This window comes from Pristiophorus japonicus, chromosome 6 (assembly GCF_044704955.1).
Source record: "Pristiophorus japonicus isolate sPriJap1 chromosome 6, sPriJap1.hap1, whole genome shotgun sequence".
NCBI lineage: Eukaryota > Metazoa > Chordata > Chondrichthyes > Pristiophoridae > Pristiophorus > Pristiophorus japonicus.
Genome location: NC_091982.1, coordinates 201126059 through 201150838, shown reverse-complemented (window position 1 = coordinate 201150838; position 24780 = coordinate 201126059). Strand labels below are relative to the sequence as shown.

Below are 24780 nucleotides of genomic sequence, written 5' to 3'. Positions count from 1 at the left end.
TATTTGTTATAAACTAAGCACAGTCCCAAACTATCAGATGCTGAAAATTGTGAAAATAAGTAAATTGTAATTATCCATCATTTCTTTTAAAGTCTAGGGATTAATACTACCGTAGAATTAATTCAGATCTCTGCATTATTAAAAATGAATTAGAGTACATTATTTAAACTTAACTGGATAACTATATTTGCCAGTGACTAAGAGTGACTTTCCCCCCTCCAAACTAGGTACCATCCTTTTTATGGGCAGAGTCATGCATCCTGAAGATATTAATCAAAATGGACATGATTTTGAAGCATTATAGATGTACCAGTTCTACACTGAACACCTCGTTTAACAACTTTTCATTTCATAAGTGGTGTGTTTTGCAGTCATTCCATTTTTACAGTCTGGTAATTTCTGTCGTCACTTTAGCTGAAGTAAAAAGAATATAATAGAGTACATTTGTAGCAAAAGTTTTTATGTATTAAACAATTGTTAATTTTTGTATTACTGTTACTGTAATGTCATCTTCATCCTTTAAATAAAATATATTAACACTGTTCCATATTTAATACCAAGCACTGAAGTAATATTAAGAATGCCACAATGCGTAGTTTAAAAAGGAAGTGAAAATTATCGTGCCATGCCTTTGCTTACATGTTCACATTTCACTTCAGTATCTTCACGCAAGAGTCGGGCCACATGTCTTGTCTTGTATTCTAAATTGTAATGAAATGAGTCAAAAATCATTTATAATTTGGTTGTGTGGACAAAATTAGCCAAAATATGTATTTACAAGTTGTGCATTGAGCATGTGCCCATTCTCAAATAGCTATTCCCAAGGACACTGATTCATAATGCTAAATTTATACCCACTGTTTAGCTTGTTTCCAAAATTATGATCCATAATTATTTGACTTTACATTTTCATTACTGGGTACTATGTAAAAGTGGTCTATAAAATATTCACTTGATTGCCCTGCTGTTTTATTAGTGTCAGGTAGTGCTGAACTTTTCAATGCTAAAGTGGTGGTATAATGTTGCATTGAAACACACTTTCTTTTTAAATTGGTGCCTTTAAGCACTTTCAGTCTGACACTTAAAGTTGGAAGTCTTGCTGCACAATGGCATTGTGCTGGCTCCGGAGTGTAACAACTGTAGTCAACATGTTAACCTATAGTTTTGTTCTGACTAACTACTAGTGGAATTTTCAGTCACCCAGCTAAAAAGAAAAGCCTTGCATTTATATAAACCTTTCACGACCACCAGATGTCCCAAAGCGCTTTACAGGTAATGAAGTACTTTTTGTAGTGGACTATGTCAGTAATGGGACTCTCACTTTTGTGATCAAGTGAAGTGGGCTGCTCATTCTGAATTTTCTGGTTTTCTTCAACAAAAAATTGTGCAAGCAAGGTGCATATCGCGTGGTAGACATCTTGGATTTTGGATGAAGCTATAGATAGCACTACTGGGTGGATGCAACATTTAGTATGTTTCAACTTGTATGGTTTGGATGACTTCTATTTATAATTGTTTTAGGTGTTCTAAATAAAATATGTTTGCCAGTGTCTTGACTGGTTTCAGCCAACCAATCGAAAGTACCTATAAATTGGTTTGCATTTAATTGTTGCCTGAACTAGAGAAACCATTAATATGGCTGTAGTCAAAAATGACAACTGCAACTGGTGCAAGAGATTTTGTCTGACGTTGGTGAGAAGGCAATTTTTTTAAACAATGTAGTACAAGTTCGACTTCCGAAATCCGGAAACCTCGGGACTGAGGCCGTTCCGGATTTCGGAACTTATTTCCAACATCCCGAATCCAGAAATGCCGGGCCGAGGTTCGGGCATTTCCATATTTTGGAACCCTTCGGCTGGCCATATTCTGTACGAAAAAAAACGCCCAAGGACAGCAGTAGGTATGAAGACCTGCAAAAAAGGTAAGTTAACGTTTTTATTAATTCTTTTTCAGCGATTCAATGGTGAAGTGTCTTGTGAATGTTTTGTGATTGTTTTGATTTTTGCATTTTTTTTGTGTTCTTCCCCCCCCCCCCCCCCAAAAAGGCCCAACTCGCAGCGGGTAATCAGCCTCGGACTAAAGTTTGCGAGGACATGATCAGGAGGATAAGATCAGCCATGATCTTATTGAATGGCGGAGCAGGCTCCAGGGGCTAGATGGCCTACTCCTGTTCCTAATTCTTATGTAGGACCGACCGCGGTCTCCGCTGATTTTTACCACCAGGCCTTTAAAACATAGCGGAGTGATTAGCGATATTTTTTGTGAAAAATGCCCCAAAAAAACACGATTGCCGTTTTTTTTTTGGAAAGTCCAGATTTCGGAACAATTTCCGGATTTCAAATGACCCCTCCATGGATCAGTGAGATGTTCGGATTTGGAAGATCGAACCTGTATGAGCTTTGTCCTGACCTCGGAATGCTTGGTACTAATGCTGCATGCATAAATTGTTCCATATCCTAGCACAGACCCCTCTTACTGTGTGGAGTACAAATGCACCAACATTGGTTTTACTTCTGTGGAGATGGAAAGAAAAAAAAAACTATAAATGGTAGAAATTTGAAATAAAATCCAAGGGAAAAATATGTAGCAAGACCATCAGCACCTGTAAAGAGAAAAGAAAGATTTAACATTTTGGGTATAGACCCTTTGTTGGAACATTAAACAGTCTTTTCTCTTTAGTGGTGCTGACTGACCTGAAGTGCATTTTGACCACTTTCTGGTTTGATTATATAATTTTGTGCATAATTTTATGATCAGCTTTTCTGTTGAATGATATCTCTTGTGTTGCATTTTGTAAAAGAAATATGAAAATTTGATTTTGTCAACAAAGTATAATAGCAGTAATTTATTAAGAGCTTTACGTTTCTGCTATTTGATGCACATTTTGTTTAAAAACTTTTACAAAGGAATCTTCAGAATCAGTGAGTAAATGCATACAGCCCATCACAAGCCTTTCTTCAATTAATTCAGGCTGCAAGCAGGCTCCATTGATTGCAGCCTTCTGATTCCCTCATTCCTCAAGATTTCAACTTGTAGGGCTAGAAGTTCCGTAGTGCCCCGTTTGGGGTGTTAATTTTTTAAATCACACCAGGTGATAATTTTCTGCTCCTGGGAAATTTGGCTTTAACGTTAGTGAAGTGGAGCGCTAAATCAAGCGCTACGGGAGTGGCAGAGCGCTGAACAATGTGGAGCGCAATGCTACCGGCATCAGAGCCTGCTTCCTTCGCTTAATGGGAAGGCCCAGTGATCGTGCACAATATACTTCCGCTCAGTTCTGTTATGCCAGGCAACCTGCATGACTGCCATTACAGTCCCAAACATTGTGTGTGGAGGGCTTCGACATCTGGCAGCAATGAAGCATCAAAGACTTTCAGCAGGCACCAGATTGATGCAAAGAATAAAGCTTGGCCTACCTGAGAACCACTGCCTTTAATTAGCGCTCCCCTAGCTGCCAGTCAAGGTGACTTTGTCTCCTCTTCCTGCCATTGATGTCTGGCGATACAGCGGGGGATAGGAGGCAATTTCACATCTGGGGCGGTAATGGGAGACTTTATGATGTCACGATCTGCAATGTGCTGCAGTAAGTGTTAGCGCCGGAACTGAATTTGCCACTCCCGGTCGCTAACCACTTAGTGCCGAGAGGGACAGTAACGGGACACTAACGGGAGATGCAAAGCAGCCAAATTTCTCTGCCATAATCTTTTACATTCCCCTGCAATAAAAACTGAGGTCCATTTTGAGAGAATCTGTAGACTTGAGTGTGATATTATATTGCACCTTTTTTCTACGCTGCTGCATTAAGATTTTTATTATGCTGGCACCAAAAGTGTAGCACAGCCCTCACCACTTACAGCGGTATTAATGTGCTGTGTTATTTCTGCTATATGCAGTGGTCCATAAAACCAAAAAGGTAACTAGCAAACATTTTTTTTAAAATAGGCTATCTCACTTCGCAACTGCCTCTTCTAATTGTTAGCAGTTACATCCAGAATCTCATCACTAAAGGCAATCACACTTTTAATGAGTTATAAATAGCAGATTGAAACTGCTTGAAGACCCAGCTTTGTCTGAAATTTTACCACAGCCTTTTAAATTGCTAAGTATTTATTGAATTGCCTGAAATAGTCGGCGCGATTAATATGCTATAAGTGGTGACTTTGAACATAACAACATAAATAGGTTCAGGAGTAGGCCATACGGCCCCTCGAGCCTGCTCCGCCATTCAATAAGATCATGGACTCAGCTCCACTTCCCTGCCCGCTCCCCATAACCCCTTATTCCCTTATCGATTAAGAAATCGTCTATTTCTGTCTTAAATTTATTCAATATCCCAGTTTCCACAGCTCTCTGAGGCAGCGAATTCCACAGATTCATAACCCTCAGAAGAAATTTTTCCTCATCTGTTTTAAATGGGCATCCCTTATTCTAAGATCGTGCCCTTTAGTTTGAATCTCCCACATCAGTGGAAACATCCTCTCTGCATCCACCTTGTCAAGCCCCCTCAATCTTGTACGTCTCGATAAGATCACCTCTTATTCTTCTGAATTCCAATGAGTAGAGGCCCAACCTACTCCACCTTTCCTCACAAGTCATCCTCGGAATCAACCTAGTGAACCTTCTCTGTGCTGTCTCCAAAGCAAGTATATCCTTTTGTAAATATGGAAACCAAAACTGCACGCAGTATTCCAGGTGTGGCCTCGCCAATATCTTTTATATAGCTGTACTAAGACTTCCCTGTTTTTATACTCCATCCCCTTTGCAATAAAGGTCAAGGTACCATTGGCCTTCCTGATCACTTGCTGTACCTGCATATTATCCTTGTGTTTCATGCATAAGTTATTGACTCCTATGGTAATGACCTGGTTAGTGCCATTTGCCTGACATTGATTGCTACCCGTGGTAAGTGTGGACAGTAAGTTATGGAGACTAACGTTACTGCTGCGTGCTTTATATAATTGTAGAAATATCATCATAGATGCTTGTGGCAGTGCTAGCTCCACATTGGAGATGTCCTCTCTATCCCATTTCCCTGCACTTGCTCATATCCTTGAATATATGTCTCCAAGTGCTCATCTAACTTTTTCTTTAAAAGTCATGATTAACTCTGTTTCCGTATGTACACTTGTGATAATGAGTTCCATATTCCAATAATTTCCGTGAAGTTGCTTCTAATCTGTCAATTTACTGTTCCGATATGAATGCTACATTTTTTCCCCTTCCACTGACCAATGGAAATGATCTTTCCATGTTTACTTTCTCAAATTTGGGCACTTCTACCCTCAACCTTTTGTGCTTGGGTGAATGCAACTATAGTTCTTTCCATGCATCAAACATATCTTCTCATTCCTGATATAGTGTTAATACAGTTCAGCATGACTGATTTCTGCACTGAGCTAGGCCAAGGAAAAATGATCTTTCCCCATTGGGACAAGGAAAGAAAATACTAAAACTGTTCAAGTAATTCCAATGGGGTATTGAGGAACACGGTGACAGCTTCTAGATGAGTTCACGGCACAAATTGAGACAAATGGGTATGATCTGATCGCCATTACAGAGACGTGGTTGCAAGGTGACCAGGACTGGGAATTAAATATTCGGGGATATTTGACAATCCGGAAGGACAGACAAAGGAAAAGGAGTTGGGGTAGCTCTATTGATAAAGATGGAATCCCTGCAATAGTGAGAAATGATATTGTCTCAAATGATCAGGATGTTGAAACAGTTTGGGTGGAGATAAGGAATAATAAAAGGAAAAAGTCACTGGTGGGTGTAGTCTATAGGCCCACTAACAGTAGCAACTCTGTTGGTCGGAGTATAAACCAGGAAATAGTGGGGGGTTGTAAAAAGGGAACGGCAATAATCATGGGTGATTTTAAGCTCCATATTGATTGGACAAATCAAATTGGTCAGGGTAGCCTTGAGGAAGAGTTCATAGCGTGCATAAGGGACGGGTTCCTTGAGCAGTATGTAATGGAACCAACCAGGGGGTAGGCTATCTTGGATCTGGTCCTGTGTAATGAGACAGGATTAATAAACAATCTCCTAGTAAAGGATCCTCTTGGAATGAGTGATCATAGCATGATTGAATTTCAAATTCAGATGGAGGGTGAGAAATTTGGATCTCTAATCAGCGTACTGAGCTTAAATAAAGGAGACTATGAAGGTATGAGGGCAGAGTTGGCTAAAGTGGACTGGGAAAATAGATTTAAAGTGTAGGACGGTTGAGGAACAGTGGTGTACATTTAAGGAAATATTTCACAACTCTCAAAAAAATATATTCCAGTGAGGAGAAAAGGGTGGAAGAGAAAAGATAGCCACCCGTGGCTAACTAAAGAAATAAAGGACGGTATCCAATTTAAAAACAAGGGTATACAATGTGGCCAAAATTAGTGGGAGGACAGCAGATTGGGAAGCATTTACAACAACAAAATGACTAAAAAAAATGATTTAAGAAAGTGAAGATAGACTATGAAAGTAAACTAGCATGAAATATAAAAACAGATAGCAAGAGTTTCTATAGATATATAAAAAGGAAAAGAGTGGCTAGAGTAAATGTTGGTCCCTTGGAGGATGAGAACGGGGAATTAGTAATGGGGAGCATGAGATGGCAGAAACTCTGAACAAATATTCTGTATCAGTCTTTATGGTATTCCAACAATGGATAGTCAAGGGGCTATAGGGGGGGGAGGAACTTAACACAATCATAATCACTAAGGAGGTGGTACTCAGTAAGATAATGGGACTAAAGGTGGATAAATCCCCTGGACCTGAAGGCTTGCATCCTAGGGTCTTAAGAGAAGTAGTGGCAAGGATAGTGGATGCATTGGTTGTAATTTACCAAAATTCCCTGGATTCTCGGGAGGTCCCAGCAGATTGGAAAACTGCAAATGTAACGCCCCTATTCAAAAAAAGGAGGCAGACAAAAAGCAGGAAACTGTAGACCAGTTAGCTTAACATCTGTGGTTGGGAAAATGTTGGAGTTCATTATTAAAGAAGCAGTAGCAGGACATTTGGAAAAGCAAAATTCGGTCAGGCAGTGTCAGCATGGATTTATGAAGGGGAAGTCACGTTTGAAAAATTTGCTAGAATTCTTTGAGGATGTAACGAACAGGGTGGATAAAGGGGAACCAGTGGATGTGGTGGTATTTGGACTTACAGAAGGCATTTGACAAGGTGCCACATAAAAGGTTACTGCACAAGATAAAAGTTCACGGGGTTGGGGGTAATATATTAGTATCGATAGAGGATTAGATAACGGACAGAAACCAGAGAGCAGGGATAAATGGTTCATTCTCGAGTTGGCAATCAATAACCAGTGGAGTGCTGCAGAGATCAGTGCTGGGACCCCAACTATTTACAATCTATATTAATGACTTGGAGGAAGGGACTGAGTGTAATGTAGCCAAGTTTTCTGACAATACAAAGATGGGAGGAAAAGCAATGTGTGAGGAGGACATAGACAGGCTAAGTGAGTGGGCAAAAATTTGGCAGATGGAGTATAATGTTGGAAAGTGTGAGGTCATGCTCTTTGATTTTTTTTCTGCCAAAGTGCAAGTTATTATTTAAATGGAGAAAGATTGCAAAGTGCTGCAGTACAGCAAGACCTGGGGGTACTTGTGCATGAAACACAAAAGGTTAGTATGCAGGTACAGCAAGTGATCAGGAAGGTCAATGGAACCTTCCCCTTTATTGCAAAGGGGATGGAGTATAAAAGCAGGGAAGTCTTGCTACAGTTGTATAGGGTATTGGTGAGGCCACAGCTGGAATACTGCATGCAGTTTTGGTTTCCATATGTAGAAAAGGATATACTTGCTTTGGAGGCAGTTTTTAGAAGGTTCACAAGGTTGATTCCAGAGATGAGGGGGTTGACTTATGTGGAAAGTTTGAGTAGGTTGGGCCTCTACTAATTGGAATTCAGAAGAATGAGAGGTGATCTTATCGAAATGTATGAGATTTTGAGGGGGCTTGACAAGGTGAATGCAGAGAGGATATTTCCACTGATAGGGGAGACTAGAACTAGAGGGCATAATCTTAGATTAAGAGGCCGTCCATTTAAAACTGAGATGAGGAGAAATTTCTTCTGAGGGTTTTGGATCTGTGGAATTCGTTTCCTCAGAGAGCTGTGAAAGCTGGGACATTGAATAAATTTAAGACAGAAATGGACAGTTTCTTAAACGATAAGGGGTTATGGAGAACGGGCAGGGAAATGGACCCGAGTCCATGATCGTATTAAATGGCGGAGCAGGCTCGAGGGGCCATATGGCATACTCCTGCCCTATTCTTATGTTCTTATGTTCTTATTGCCACATGAACTTGGCCCTGTGAAGAAAAACCCGTAAAGTTGGAGATTCCTTGTGTTATCTTACTAAACTTATCTTTTCAGTTATTTTTGGAAGCCAGATATCTGATCAATTTACCTTTTTCGGAGGTAGGGAGAAAATTTGCAAAACCTTTTCTGAGAAGATTAACTGGGTTGGGTAGAATTCATGAAAACTCAGATTACACACAGTCTGTGGAAGAAATTATCTTAAGCTGAAAGTCATTTTTCTCTTTTTTTTGAATATGATTAGAACATTTCAGTTGAAAGAAATAGGGAAAAAATAGGGAAAATGAAAGTTCAACTGTCATTAAAGAAGTCTTTCATTTCCTCTTGTGAAGAATTGTACCCCCAAATGGAGGGTGTCATTATTTTATGTGAGGCAAGTTTGAATTAGACTCAAAAGTACAAATATTAAAACCAGAACATTGCATGAATGTTCTCCAACTTAAAACGCTATACTTGTCAGGTGACAAAACTCCAGCGATGGCCAGGTGGAGGAAAAGCACCAAGGGTGATGCAGATTATTTTCCAGGTCAGGTCCAGAGAGGGCAAGGGCATAGCAATATTTGGAGTGGCTGTGCATGTAACGGATACTCTGCATAACCAGTTATAATGTACTCTATATTTGAGAAATGGGCTTAATACAAATATCTGCTTCAAGCCCACAGACTCTCAACTGCTTGGATTGCATCTCTTCCCAAATTTCTTCCTCCAAAGTTTTCATATCTTTCAGGTTATCTGCCTCCACTGTATTTGCTCTTATGGCTTCACTTTTCACACCAGAGCTTTTGAAATATCCATTGTTTCCTGTACCAAGCTTATCACATGTATATGGCCACCAAGGCCTTCAACTAGATTGACCCATTTCCTACACCTCCCCTTTCACCCCCTCCCCTTTCCTCTTACAACAATGGCAGGGTTACTTTTGTTCTCGCCTTCCATTCCACTAGCCTCTGCATCTGGCAAATCATTTCAAAGTTACTCCACCACCTTCTCTACTATGATACCCATGTTCACCTTCCCATCAGTTTGGCTGATGCTCCCTAACCACTTTCCCTTGCACATGTGGTAGGTACAATCTGTCCATTCAGTTCTTCACATGCCATTGTCCATGGGCACAAACCTGTTTTCTGAGTGACAGTAATTTATGTGTACTTTCTCCAATGTAGTTTACTGCTTGCACTGTTTATGGTATAGTGACTTGTATTGGGGAAACCAAAGGCAGATTGCCTACCTATTTTGCCAAATATCTTAATTCTGTCTGCAAGCCTGATTCTAATCTTCCTGTAGCTTGCCATTTAATTAAAAGATTAGAAAAAGTCAAGGATGAGAAAAGTTCATTCAATCCATTAAGCTTGCCTCTCTGGTACTTCAACTTACCCAGCCTCATCCAGCTCCATTTTGAACTCCCTTTAAATATGAACATACAAAAACATGGAGCAGGAAAAGACTAGCTGGCCCATCTAGCCTATTCCATTTGGCTGTGATGCCTTGTGCATAATAGCCAGCAACTCCTTACCTACTAGGTGCCATGTAGTTTCCTGGGAAAAGCATAAAACTAGTTCAAAAACAACAGCTAATTAGGGAAAAAAATCTGGAAAATTCCTGTCCAATCCACCTACACAATTGAAACTCTTCTAGGAGAGCACATTGGCCGTGACACATTATTTGGTACCTACCTCTTGTACGATGCAATCTCCGCCACAGCCAGGAACCAGTCCAGCTCTCTTGAATGTTCCATGACTACTTTTTCTAAGAGATTTGACAAACATCTAACCTATTTCTTCCCTTACATAATTTATATTCATGGCCCCTGTCCTTCCCAACCTATCTAACTGAAATAATTTGTCAGTGTGCACACAATCTCGTCCCTTAATTATTTTATAGACCTCCCTCAAATCACTCGTGAGTCTGCGCTTCTTTAAAGCACATAGACCCAGCACCTTAAACCTGTCTGGGTAGCTGATGTAAATCAATCTTGACATCCTCTGAATCTTTTCCAAAGCCTCAATATTACCCACCACAGGGACCAAAACTGGACACAGTATTCTAATTGAGATCTAGCCAAAATCCTGTACAAGGGAAAAATGGTATGTTTTATTTTGTACCAGATAGAACTGTGAACGCAGACCAGTAGCCTATTTACTTTTGCTATGGCTTTGCGAAATTGGTTGGGTACCTTCAGCAAACCATGATACCAAGATCTTTTTCTTTCACCACAAGCTTCAGTTCTGATCCTTTAAGTGTGCTTAGTATTGGTCCTGCACATATGTATAATAGGCATTGTCTGACTGGATTTTCTGAAAGCATTTGATAAAGTATGTCACAATAGGTTACTCCACAATAGCAGGTTACACCGGCATGGACACGTTGGGTCGAATGGCCTTCTGTTTTGTAATTTTCTATGATTAGATGAATACTCCAGTCCTCCAAGTTAAATACCATTTGCCAAATGCAGGCCCATTCCCCACACGCCTAACACCTGCACAAATCTTGGTATCATCCACAAACTTGCGGATCATTCTGCAACATCTTCATCTAGGTCATTAATATAGATAAGCAGGAAGATTCCTCTGTAGTTGCCGCAGTCGGACATGCCCCCTTTTTTAAAGATGGTCATGATCACTGCATCTCTAAGATCTCCTGGCATGCTCTCCTCCCTCCAGATGAGAGCGATGAGGTTGTGTATTCGTGCCAGTAGTGCCTCTTCGCCATACTTCAGTGCCTCAGCAGGGATTTTATCCACTCCTGTTGCCTTGTTTTTTTTAGCTGTCTTATGGCCTTTTCTACCTCGTGCAGTGTTGGGGTCTCATTCAGGCGGTGGCAGGTAGCATGCTGCAGAATGGAGTCGAGAACACTTGAGTTAAAGGCAGAGTCTCGGTTGAGGAGATCTTCGAAGTGTTCCTTCCAGCGGGCCCTGACTGCCTCGGTGTCCTTGATGAGTGTTTCCCTGTTCTTGGCTAGGAGTGGGGTGGGGCCTTGGGAGTTTGGTCCATATGTGGCCTTGACTGCAGTGAAGAATTCTCGCACATCATGGTTGTCGGCCAGCTGCTGAATCTCCTGTGCTTTCTCCGTCCACCACCTGTTCTTTAGGTCCCGGGTTTTTTGTTGGAGCTTAGCCTTTAGCCGTCCGTAATGCTGTTTTGCTGCTCCCAAGTTGGGTTGTTGTTCAAGGCTCAGAAATGCCCTGCGCTTGCAATCAATTAGTTCTTGAATCTCCTGGTCATTCTCATCAAACCAGTCCTGGTGTTTCCTTGTTGGATGACTGAGCGTCTCCTGGCAGAGACTGGTTATGGAGGCCTGAAGGGCAGATTAAGTGCTGTGGACATTCTGCATCTCGGGGTTATCAAGGCACGCCAGGTTACCTGTGAGGCGCTGATTGTAAAGGGCTCTCTTAACTGGGTCCTTAAGTGCCCTGACATTGATTTTTTTTGCGACACTACTTCTGCTGCCCCCTTCGTTTTGGGGCTGTTGATGTCAATGATGGATCGGATTAGGCGGTGGTCCGTCCAGCAGTCATCTGCTCCTGTCATGGCACAGGTGATGCGCACATCCTTGCGATCCCTGGCTCGGACGATGACATAATTGAGCAGGTGCCAGTGTTTGGAGTGAGGGTGTTGCCACGATGCCTTGTATTTGTCCCTCTGGCGGAACAAGGTGTTGGTGATGACAAGTTCATGCTCTAGACATTTTGTCATGAGTAGGGTACCGCTGGAGTTGGCTTTCCCTACCCCCTCTGTGCCAATCACGCCTCCCCAGAGGTCTGTGTCCCTGCTGACCCTGGCGTTGAAGTCGCCGAGGAGGATCAGTTTGTCGCCTGCGGGGACGGAGGTCAGGGATTTTTCGAGGTTGAAGTAAAAACCCTCTTTGGCCTCATCTGTTGCATCGAGTGTTTGGGCGTAAGCACTGATGATTGGGACGCACTGGTTCCAGGATAGGGTGAGTTGAAGCGTCATGAGGCGTTCGTTAGTCCCGCAGGGGGGGTCTTTGAGGCGGTCGATCAGTATGTGGATTTCAGTGCCACTCTGTTGACTATCCTCAGTGGAATTAGTCCTTGTGCGGCTACCTCTTACTGGAGTCTCAGAAGGCTTCTGTTTGTAGGCCACCGATGTTCTGCAGATAGGTTGAGCAGATTAAGCATAGGAGGTGACCTGCTGCCTTTATTGCTCAGTTCTGGATTGTTTGTAACCTCCTAATTTGTGATTGACTTGCCATGCACCCAGGCTGGATGCCCATGTTCCTGAATTGGATGGTTATGGGCATTGTACAGCCTGAGGAAATTCTGGAGCTGGCTCTGCTTCTCCATAGAACTTTCAATTGGCCCAACATGACTTGCATTATAGTATTCATATCATCATTGTCTGGTGTCCAAGCCATATTCCTCTGCGAAGTACTGGCTAGGAACTTCTGTCTGCTGATCTTCATTGGGTTAGATAGCAGCTCAATCCTCACATTGATATTTTAGAAGATAAGAAATAGGAACAGGAGTAGGCCATACGGCCCCTCGAGCCTGCTCCGCCATTCAATAAGATCATGGCTGATCTGATCTGATCATGGACTCAGCTCCTCTTCCCCGCCCGCTCCCCATAACCCCTTATCCCCTTATCGTTTAAGAAACTATCTATTTCTGTCTTAAATTTATTCAATGTCCCAGCTTCCAAAGCTCTCTGAGGCAGCGAATTCCAGATTTACAACCCTCAGAAGAAATGTTTCCTCATCTGTTTTAAATGGGCGGCGCCTTATTCTAAGATTATTCCCCCTAGTTCTAGTCTCCCCCATCAGTGGAAACATCCTCTCTGCATCCATCTTGTCAAGCCCCCTCACAATCTTATACATTTCAATAAGATCACCTCTCATTCTTCTGAATTCCAATGAGTAGAGGCCTAATCTACTTAACCTTTCCTCCATAAGTCAACCTTCTCATCTCCGGAATCAACCTAATGAAACTTCTCGGAACTGTCTCCAAAGCAAGTATATCCTTTTGTAAATCCTACCCTTCTATTGGTGTACAGTACTATGATTTCCTGAGGTTCAGTAAAATTTACCATTAGCATAGCAATCTCTTCTGATCATCCAGGCATCCCTTAAAATTTACTGGATCTAGAGGAGTAGTAATAACTGTTCCCAGTTGATGAAACAAGGTTCCTCCCTCATTTGTATGAATATACCAATCCAGGAGCAACCTTCTTCAAATCTGTCGGTATGTAAAGTTTAAAGAGCTTCAGGTGAGCAGGGGATGGAGTTCGCATTTATGCATAAAGAAGGAAAGATCAAAAAGGCTATGGGCTGCATCTTGGACTTTCCTACTCTGCTGTTCTGACTGGATGCCAAGATTTTGTTTGCGTTTTAATTAATTCTGCTCTATATTTCAACATTGAGAGGGACGAAATAACCATTGACTGAGTTCAATAAACTGGAGATGACTGCTTTACCAATTCAAGGTTTAACTATTATATGAACTGATTTGCTGTGACAATAATTGGAAAGTGAGCCAGTCTTTTCTCCCTGGTCAACATTTGTAGGTTTAACTTCCTCTAACCACTTTTTTATTACCATTATGGTACTGGGAAAAAAAGTTTTATTCGTCTGGTGAATGCCCTTTCCTGTATTCATTTTGGTGCCCATTTTATATCCTTAACATCTTTTCAACTTGTTTCAAATCCTTCCTCCCCCACCTCTGCTCCAGCTTGACCTGCCGCCTTCCACAAGTTTTTCTTCCTTATCTCCATTTGAACTTTTCTTCATCCAGGTTGGAGCTTGTTTAACTTAAACTTACTCATCTGTACTACAGTCCCGAAAGCTTATTGCAGGCAACTACCAATATTGTGCATAAGGCACTAACCATTTGATATTTCGACTGAATTTAATTACAAAACACCACTTACATAGAACATAGAAACATAGAAAATAGGTGCAGGAGTAGGCCATTCGGCCCTTCTAGCCTGCACCGCCATTCAATAGTTCGTGGCTGAACATGCAACTTCAGTACCCCATTCCTGCTTTCCCGCCATACCCCTTGATCCCCCTAGTAGTAAGAACTTCATCCAACTCCTTTTTGAATATATTTAGTGAATTGGCCTCAACAACTTTCTGTGGTAGAGAATTCCACAGGTTCACCACTCTCTGGGTGAAGAAGTTTCTCATCATCTCGGTCCTAAATGGCTTACCCCTTATCCTTAGACTGTGACCCCTGGTTCTGGACTTCCCCAACATTGGGAACATTCTTTCTGCATCTAACCTGTCTGAACCCATCAGAATTTTAAACGTTTCTATGAGGTCCCCTCTCATTCTTCTGAACTCCAGTGAATATAAGCCCATTTGATCCAGTCTTTCTTGATAAGTCAGTCCTGCCATCCCGGGAATCAGTCTGGTGAACCTTCGCTGCACTCCCTCAATAGCAAGAATGTCCTTCCTCAAGTTAGGAGACCAAAACTGTACACAATACTCCAGGTGTGGCCTCACCAAGGCCCTGTACAACTGTAGCAACACCTCCCTGCCCCTGTACTCAAATCCCCTCGCTATGAAGGCCAACATGCCATTTGCTTTCTTAACCGCCTGCTGTATCTGCATGCCAACCTTCAATGACTGATGTACCATGACATCCAGGTCTCGTTGCACCTCCCCTTTTCCTAATCTGTCACCATTCAGATAATAGTCTGTCTCTCTGTTTTTACCACCAAAGTGGATAACCTCACATTTATCCACATTATACTTCATCTGCCATGCATTTGCCCACTCACCTAACCTATCCAAGTCTCTCTGCAGCCTCATAGCATCCTCCTCGCAGCTCACACTGCCACCCAACTTAGTATCATCCGCAAATTTGGAGATACTACATTTAATCCCCTCGTCTAAATCATTAATGTACAGTGTAAACAGCTGGGGCCCCAGCACAGAACCTTGCGGTACCCCACTAGTCACTGCCTGCCATTCTGAAAAGTACCCATTTACTCCTACTCTTTGCTTCCTGTCTGACAACCAGTTCTCAATCCATGTCAGCACACTACCCCCAATCCCATGTGCTTTAACTTTGCACATTAATCTTTTGTGTGGGACCTTGTCGAAAGCCTTCTGAAAGTCCAAATATACCACATCAACTGGTTCTCCCTTGTCCACTCTACTGGAAACATCCTCAAAAAATTCCAGAAGATTTGTCAAGCATGATTTCCCTTTCACAAATCCATGCTGACTTGGACCTATCATTTCACCTCTTTCCAAATGCGCTGCTATGACATCCTTAATAATTGATTCCATCATTTTACCCACTACCGATGTCAGGCTGACTGGTCTATAATTCCCTGTTTTCTCTCCCACATTTTTTAAAAAGTGGGGTTACATTGGCTACCCTCCACTCGATAGAAACTGATCCAGAGTCAATGGAATGTTGGAAAATGACTGTCAATGCATCCGCTATTTCCAAGGCCACCTCCTTCAATACTCTGGGATGCAGTCCATCAGGCCCTGGGGATTTATTGGCCTTCAATCCCATCAATTTCTCCAACACAATTTCCCGACTAATAAAGATTTCCCTCAGTTCCTCCTCCTTACTAGACCCTCTGACCCCTTTTATATCCGGAAGGTTGTTTGTGTCCTCCTTAGTGAATACCGAACCAAAGTACTTGTTCAATTGGTCTGCCATTTCTTTGTTCCCCGTTATGACTTCCCCTGATTCTGACTGCAGGGGACCTACGTTTGTCTTTACGAACCTTTTTCTCTTTACATATCTATAGAAACTTTTGCAATCCGTCTTAATGTTCCCTGCAAGCTTCTTCTCGTACTCCATTTTCCCTGCCCTAATCAAACCCTTTGCCCTCATCTGCTGAGTTCTAAATTTCTCCCAGTCCCCGGGTTCACTGCTATTTCTGGCCAACTTGTATGCCACTTCCTTGGCTTTAATACTATCCCTGATTTCCCTTCATAGCCACGGTTGAGCCACCTTCCCTTTTTTATTTTTCCGCCAGACAGGAATGTACAATTGTTGTAGTTCATCCATGCGGTCTCTAAATGTCTGCCATTGCCCATCCACAGTCAACCCCTTAAGTATCATTCGCCAATCTATCCTAGCCAATTCACGCCTCATACCTTCAAAGTTACCCTTTTTTTAAGTTCTGGACCATGGTCTCTGAATTAACTGTTTCATTCTCCATCCTAATGCATAATTCCACCATATTATGGTCACTCTTCCCCAAGGGGCCTCGCACAACGGGATTGCTAATTAATCCTCTCTCATTACACAACACCCAATCTAAGATGGCCTCCCCCCTAGTTGGTTCCTCGACATATTGGTCTAGAAAACCATCCCTTATGCACTCCAGGAAATCCTCCTCCACCGTATTGCTTCCAGTTTGGTTAGCCCAATCTATGTGCATATTAAAGTCACCCATTATAACTGCTGCACCTTTATTGCATGCACCCCTAATTTCCTGTTTGATGCCCTCCCCAACATCACTACTACTGCTTGGAGGTCTGTACACAACTCCCACTAACGTTTTTTGCCCTTTGGTGTTCTGCAGCTCTACCCATATAGATTCCACATCATCCAAGCTAATGTCTTTCCTAACTATTGCATTAATCTCCTCTTTAACCAGCAATGCTACCCCACCTCCTTTTCCTTTTGTTCTATCCTTCCTGAATGTTGAATACCACTGGATGTTGAGTTCCCAGCCCTGATCATCCTGGAGCCATGTCTCTGTAATCCCAATCACATCATATTTGTTAACATCTATTTGCACAGTTAATTCATCCACCTTATTACGGATACTCCTTGCATTAAGACACAAAGCCTTCAGGCTTGTTTTTTTAACACCCTTTGTCCTTTTAGAATTTTGCTGTACAGTGGCCCTTTTTGTTTTTTGCCTTGGGTTTCTCTGCCCTCCACTTTTCCTCATCTCCTTTCTGTCTTTTGCTTTTGTCTCCTTTTTGTTTCCCTCTGTCTCCCTGCATTGGTTCCTACCCCCTGCCATATTAGTTTAACTCCTCCCCAACAGCACTAGCAAACACTCCCCCTAGGACATTGGTTCCGGTCCTGCCCAGGTGCAGACCGTCCGGTTTGTACTGGTCCCACCTCCCCCAGAACCGGTCCCAATACCCCAGGAATTTGAATCCCTCCCTGCTGCACCACTGCTCAAGCCACGTATTCATCTGCGCTATCCTGTGATTCCTACTCTGACTAGCACGTGGCATTGGTAGCAATCCCGAGATTACTACTTTTGAGGTCCTACTTTTTAATTTAGCTCCTAGCTCCTTAAATTCGTTTTGTAGGACCTCATCCCTTTTTTTAACCTATGTCGTTTAGCCCCGATTTTAACTCGAGGTAGATTCCCCGCTCACATCAGAGTTAAAATTACAGTCGGGTTTCAATTGTGTAATCGGGCCGCAATATGAATTTGTAAAGAAGGACCCTGTTGGCTCCGGGTGCGTGTCCTTGCCACTTGCTTAGGAGAGCAGGTTAAATTGCAGATACTGGGATCATGGCAGCTTTCAGACGGGTAACAGCCAGTCTGATTTTAACTGCCCACCCGCCAGGTTTCTGCTGTATGAGTAGGGTTAAAAATCGCCCTTTTTAACTCTGCAAGCTATTTTGGATCAATTCAATTTTCTTACACATACAGTATGATGAGGTATTTAAATCACTCAGCAGGTTTCAAGTTGGATTTGGTGGTTGTCAGGGTTGTAGAGTTCACTCATCAGATGTAGGAGGCGGCAATGTTGGAGATAAACAGTGATCAGTTTCAGAGGGACATAGTCAAACACGGCAGTCCACGCTCACTTTGGAGAGAATCTCTCCTGTGAAAGGAAGAATCTGTGTGCGCATTGCTCACTGCTCTCAGTCCTCCGTTAGTGAGGACAGTCTTAGTCCTTGGTAAAGACAAAACATCCAATGCTTACAACAGGCTAATCGTATTATCATCACACCCGCTTTAAGCTGTGGGAACTGCACTTGTTTTGTGTACTTAATTTAAATCTACTCTCTGGTGGACAGCCGACTTTTCTTTAAGTTCATCCCTACTCTATTTCCGGTGGGAAACCCATGCTGCCAATTTAATTTTCTGCCAGCTTGCCTGCTGCAGAATGAGGCTACTCAGATTTTAAACGGTTGGGTTTCATTCACAAAATATCGGAAAGGATATTAATTACAATGAGAACTTTTTCAGTATCACAATAGTAAAAGCAAAATGGTTATGGTGGAAAAGATGAAAGTTTTTATTTTTGGCCAACTTTTTATTGAGTTGTGAAAGTAAGATTTATTATGGCCACTATCAACATTTTAGATGTGGGAAGTCCAGTGGATGTTCTTTTGTAATTTTTAGGAGATTAAAAATGATGAAAGGAGGGGTGTGAGACAGGTTTGGATACACTAAAGCCAGATTGGTCATGCCTGCACTTACCCATAAAGCTGTCTCTATAAACCAAAGCACACCGACCTAGCAATGTTTGAAGAAAACTGCCTTTGTGAGCTCTTTAATAGTAAGGAGCTACTATTAAAGATGTGGCACTTCCAGCACAAGCATGATACGGCCAGTGACTCTTGTGGCTTCAGTTCATTCCAAGCTACCACTGGACACAACATCCGTTAATCTGTAATCCATATCTCCATGAAGAAAATCACCGACATCAACTTTCCCCTGAACAGTAGAATGAAGAGGGGGTGGGGGGTGGGGGGGGGCAAGGTTTTTTACAAAACAAATAATTCCCTAAAAATCAAGCATTTAATCACACCCGCACACACTGGCATTCATGAGTGGTCGTGACCTACAACACACAATTATGTTGATTCCCAGACATCAGTCAGTACACTTTTTAAAGACCATCTTTTGTGTTTGGGATATTTGAACAAGATTTCTTGGAAACAAAGAATGCCCTCTTTAGCTGCGGCTCATGATATTTGAGAATAGCAGTAGCATAGGGATGCAACAAGGCCCATTCAGTCATCACTGAACACAATGTAGGCATCTTGGAGCAACGCTCCACGTAACTAGCCAAGGCAGGTCTAGTTAGGGTCTCCATGCTTATCATAGTCTGCTATATGCTACAAAAATCTTTTCCATCGGGAGAGTCAGAGGGAAGTAAGTCAGTAGAAATCAGCCAGATGGTATTGCTACTGAAATATTGCAAGCAGCCAGAGACCCACATCAGGTTTTCATTGATGAGACTGCCAGCTAAGTATCTCATCTATCCAATACATTAACAATCTAATCTATCCAATACATTAACAGTCCTTTCTGCAGGTGCATGATGCAATGGCATAATATACTGCCAGTAACATTTCCCTCAGAACTAAATTAGCTGCCAAGGATGCTAATCCTTTCAAATAACTCCTTTATGCTGCATTATCAGAAGAAAACTTACAGCACACAAGTGCAATCAAAATGAATTCCCTAAAAGTTATTAGTGAATGTAGCTGATGTTTTTTTTTACTCTGGTGCTCCCCTGCAGATAGTGTATCCTTTGTGTGCTCCATATTTAAATACTGTGTGGCTGATAGGTACTTCCCCTCTGGCAGGAGTAAGTGAGATAGCTTGGTGTCAGGGGAAGCTTCTTGGGATTGCACTGGCCCTGTACCTGTTATGCTGGCTCATGAGCTGGGCCTTGAACTGGTGGCATGATATCCAATACTGCTGTGCCAAAATGGTCCTTTATTTGCATATCCTTTGTCACTTGGTGATTACCGATTGGCCTGGATATTGCACTCCCATGAGTGACGGCAGTCACATTGGTACCAATTACAGCTATGCCCCTCCTGTTGGGCACACCCAGAGGTTGGCCACTGATCTTCATGAGAACCAACCTCTGCGGCTATGAGAACAGTAAAGTCCCGTGTACTAGTACACTGTATCCAATTACTCAGCAGGTTGAAGCTGCACGAGAAATCCTGTTGTAGGTTGGAGCCCAGAACATCTATATCATCAGTTTAAGCATTCTTGAGGGATACTCTGGGCTTAAATCTTATATCATAAGGAGTTTTTCCATAGACGCCTCTGAAATTACCACATGCTCCATGATGAATTGCAGTTCTGTAAAGCAGGTAGTGGAAGACTGCATACCTGTATCATGCACGATGCATAGCTCTGGGTGATGGAACTCCTCCAATCACTAATATAAAAGCAAAATACTGTGGATGCTGGAATCTGAAGGTTCTGATGAAGGATCTTCAACCTGAAACATTAACTCTCTTTCTCTCTCCACAGATGCTGCCTGACCTGCTGAGTATTTCAAGCATTTTCTGTTTTTATTCCTCCAGTCACTACTAGGGGCATTAGGGTGCTTGGCACAATATCTAATGACAGCAAAGGACATTGATACTCAGATAGCATCTTTGTTTTCAACACAATTTCCATGAGGTCCAAAACTCTATGGTCTGCAGCTGTAGAAGGGTGCGAGCTGACAATTTAGCTTGGAGATTCCTGTTCTGTCCTCCCCCACTGCACCAGCACCATATCCTGTTTATTCATGCTTTATGTATCATCCACTGGCATGCCCTCAAACTACCTAAATCCATCCCAAGGTACATGTATCTGTGCTATGCAAAGGGTGAGTGACACAGGGTGCTGTGAGCTGCTGATTTCTTGGACACCAATGGAATGTGCAGCTGGTTGTTTGGGTTAACCTATGATAAACTCAGGGTAGAATGCTGGCTGCAAGGTCCACTTGAATTTGAGATTCTATAGTTAATAGTATGTGTGAGGGAGAGAAATACAGAACGGAAATAAGGAACATCACCTCTAAACCTTGGGAAGATCTCCAACTCTCTATGTTCAGGCCGCAGGATATTGAGCATAGTTTGTTGAAATTACTTCCAGGAGAAGACAAAACCTAACAGGACAGTCTCTTAATTTTGAGTTTAAGTTTGGGAATTAGAAATTTGAAGAGTACATTGAATGACAGCCAAGTAAATGAGTTGATGGCACAAATCATTACAAATGGGTATGATTTGGTGGCCATTACAGAAACATGGTTGCAGGTTAGCCAAGACTGGGAATTAAACATACAGGGGTATCTGACGATTCGGAAAGATAGACAAGAAGGGAAAGGAGGTGGGGTAGCTCTGTTAATAAAGGATGATATCAGGCCTGTTGTGAGAGACGATATTAGCTCTAATGAACAAAATGTTGAATCATTGTGGGTGGAGATTAGAGATAGTAAGGGGAAAAAGTCACTGGTGGGCATAGTTTATAGGCCCCCAAATAATAACTTCACGGTGGGGCGGGTAATAATCAAGGGAATAATGGAGGCATGTGAAAAGGAACGGCAGTAGTCATGGGGGATTTTAACCTACATATCGATTGGTCAACTCAAATCGCACGGGGTAGCCTGGAGGAGGAATTCATAGAATGCATATGGGATTGTTTCTTAGAACAGTATGTTACAGAACCTAAAAGGGAGCAAGCTATCTTAGATCTGGCCCTGTGTAATGAGACAGGAAAAATAAATGATCTCCTAGTAAAAGATCCTCTCGGATCACAGTATGGTTGAATTTGTAATACAGATTGAGGGTGAGGAAGTTGTGTCAGAAATGAGCGTACTATGCTTAAACAAAGGGGACTAGAGTGGGATGAGGGCAGAGTTGGCTAAAGTAGACTGGAAACACAGACTAAACGGTGGCACAATTGAGGAACAGTGGAGGACTTTTAAGGAGCTCTTTCATAGTGCGCAACAAAAATATATTCCAGTGAAAAAGAAGCGTGGTAAGAGAAGGGATAACCAGCCGTGGATAACCAAGGCAATAAAGGAGAGTATCAAATTAAATACCAATGCGTATAAGGTGGCCAAGGTTAGTGGGAAACTAGAAGATTGGGGAAATTTTAAACAACAGCAAAGAATGACTAAAAAAGCAATAAAGAAAGGAAAGATAGATTACGAAGGTAAACTTGCGTAAAACATAAAAACAGATAGTAAAAGCTTTTACAGATATATAAAACGGAAAAGAGTGACTAAAGTAAATGTTGGTCCCTTAGAAGATGAGAAGGGGGATTTAATAATGGGAAATGTGGAAATGGCTGAGACCTTAAACAATTATTTTGCTTCGGTCTTCACAGTGGAAGTCACAAAAACCATGCCAAAAATTGCTGGTCACAGGAATGTGGGAAGGGAGGACCTTGAGACAATCACTAACACTAGTGGGGTAGTGCTGGACAGGCTAATGGGACTCAAGGTAGACAAGTTCCCTGGTCCTGATGAAATGCATCTCAGGATATTAAAAGAGATGGCAGAATTTATAGCAGATGCATTCGTTATAATCTACCAAAATTCTCTGGACTCTGGGGAGGTACCAGCGGATTGGAAAGCAGCTAATGTAACGCCGCTGTTTAAAAAAGGGGGCAGACAAAAGGCAGATAACTATAGGCCGGTTAGTTTAACATCTGTAGTGGGGAAAATGCTTGAAACTATCATTAAGGAAGAAATAGTGGGACATCGAGATAGGAATAGTGCAATCAAGCAGACGCAGCAATGATTCATGAAGGGGAAATCATGTTTAACTAATTTACTGGAATTCTTTGAGGATATAATGAGCATGGTGGATAGAGGTGTACCGATGGATGTGGTGTATTTAGATTTCCAAAAGGCATTCGTTAAGTGCCACACAAAAGGTTACTGCAGAAGATAAAGGTATGCGGAGTCAGAGGAAATGTATTAGCATGGATAGAGAATTGGCTGGCGAACAGAAAACAGAGAGTCGGGATAAATGGGTCCTTTTCGGGTTGGAAATCGATGGTTAGTGGTGTGCCACAGGGATCGGTTCTGGGACCACAACTGTTTACAATATACATAGATGACCTGGAAGAGGGGACAGAGTGTAGCGTAACAAAATTTGCAGATGACACAAAGATTAGTGGGAAAGCGGGTTGTGTAGAGGACACAGAGAGGCTGCAAGGAGATTTGGATAGGTTAAGCGAATGGGCTAAGGTTTGGCAGGTGGAATACAATGTCGGAAAGTGTGAGGTCATCCACCTTGGGAAATAAACAGTAAAAGGGAATATTATTTGAATGGGGAGAAATTACAACATGCTGCGGTGCAGAGGGACCTGGGGGTCCTTGTGCATGAATCCCAAAAAGTTAGTTTGCAGGTGCAGCAGGTAATCAGGAAGGCGAATGGAATGTTGGCCTTCATTGCGAGAGGGATGGAGTACAAAAGCAGGGAGGTCCTGCTGCAACTGAATAGGGTATTGGTAAGGCCGCACCTGGAGTACTGTGTGCAGTTTTGGTCACCTTATTTAAGGAAGGATATACTGGCTTTGGAGGGGGTACAGAGACGATTCACTTGGCTGATTCCGGAGATGAGGGGGTTACCTTATGATGATAGATTGAGTAGACTGGGTCTTTACTCGTTGGAGTTCAGAAGGATGAGGGGTGATCTTATAGAAACACTTAAGATAATGAAAGGGATAGACAAGATAGAGGCGGAGAGGTTGTTTCCACTGGTCGGGGAGACTAGAACTAGGGGGCACGGCCTCAAAATACGGGGTAGCTCATTTAAAACCAAGTTGAGAAGGAATTTCTTCTCCCAGAGGATTGTGAATCTGTGGAATTCTCTGCCCAAGGAAGCAGTTGAGGCTAGCTCATTGAATGTATTCAAATCACAGATAGATAGATTTTTAACCAATAAGGGAATTAAGGGTTACGGGGAGTGGGCGGGTAAGTGGAGCTGAGTCCACGGCCAGATCAGCCATGATCTTATTGAATGGCGGAGCAGGCTCGAGGGGCTCGAGGGGCTAGATTGCCTACTCCTGTTCCTAATTCTTATGTTCTTATGTAAGTGTCCACCTTGCATCTCAGCTTGCATGTCAGCAAATTAACATACATAATCCAGGGAGGTTGTCACTTCCCAATAGTGATGTGACAATAGTTTCAATTTGAAGTTGCAGTAATAGTGTGCCCTATTGCTCTGGATACAGTTGCGAAAGAGCTTTCCCATAAGGCTTGACATGCATTCTCAGACATGGTTTAACTGGATGAGAGGAAACTTTGTCGCATGCAGAATGTGCCCACCTACTTGCTTATAATGAAATCTAGCTAGCCTCATCTTGGTAGACAATAGAAAGTTAAATTCAGGCTAGTTCCCACAGTTGACCCGGCGGTATGTTATCAAGCATGAAGCTCATTCCTTTCAGGTCTCACAAGTTTAGTACCAGGATTGGAAAATCAACCATAATAGCTCATATTCCTCCTGAAGACTCTAAAGACCTCTAATCTTAACATTCATCATCATAGGCAGTCCCTCAGAGGAAGACTTGCTTTCACTCTAAAAATGAGTCTTTAGGTGTTTGAATAGTTGAATATGAGAACCGCAGTCTCTGTCACAGGTGGGACAGACAGTTGTTGAAGGAAATGTTGGGTGGGACTGGTTTGCCGCACGTTCCTTTCGCTGCCTGCGCTTGGTCTCTGCATGCTATCGGCGACGAGACTCGAGGTGCTCAGCGGCCTCCCGGATTCATTTCCTCCACTTAGGGCGGTCTTTGGCC

The 24780-nt window shown here is 42.4% G+C and overlaps 1 protein-coding gene across 1 annotated transcript in view; it reads left to right on the top strand.

The window, feature by feature from the left end:
* The window catches only part of serpini1 (serpin peptidase inhibitor, clade I (neuroserpin), member 1), a 41572-nt gene extending 40611 nt beyond the window's left edge, over nucleotides 1–961 (top strand). The window contains exon 9 of the mRNA XM_070882324.1: nucleotides 228–961. Within this exon, the coding sequence (XP_070738425.1) occupies nucleotides 228–304 (77 nt within the window). The 3' untranslated portion in view covers nucleotides 305–961. The remainder of the gene's footprint in view (nucleotides 1–227) is intronic.
* Nucleotides 962–24780: the final 23819 nt, after the last annotated feature.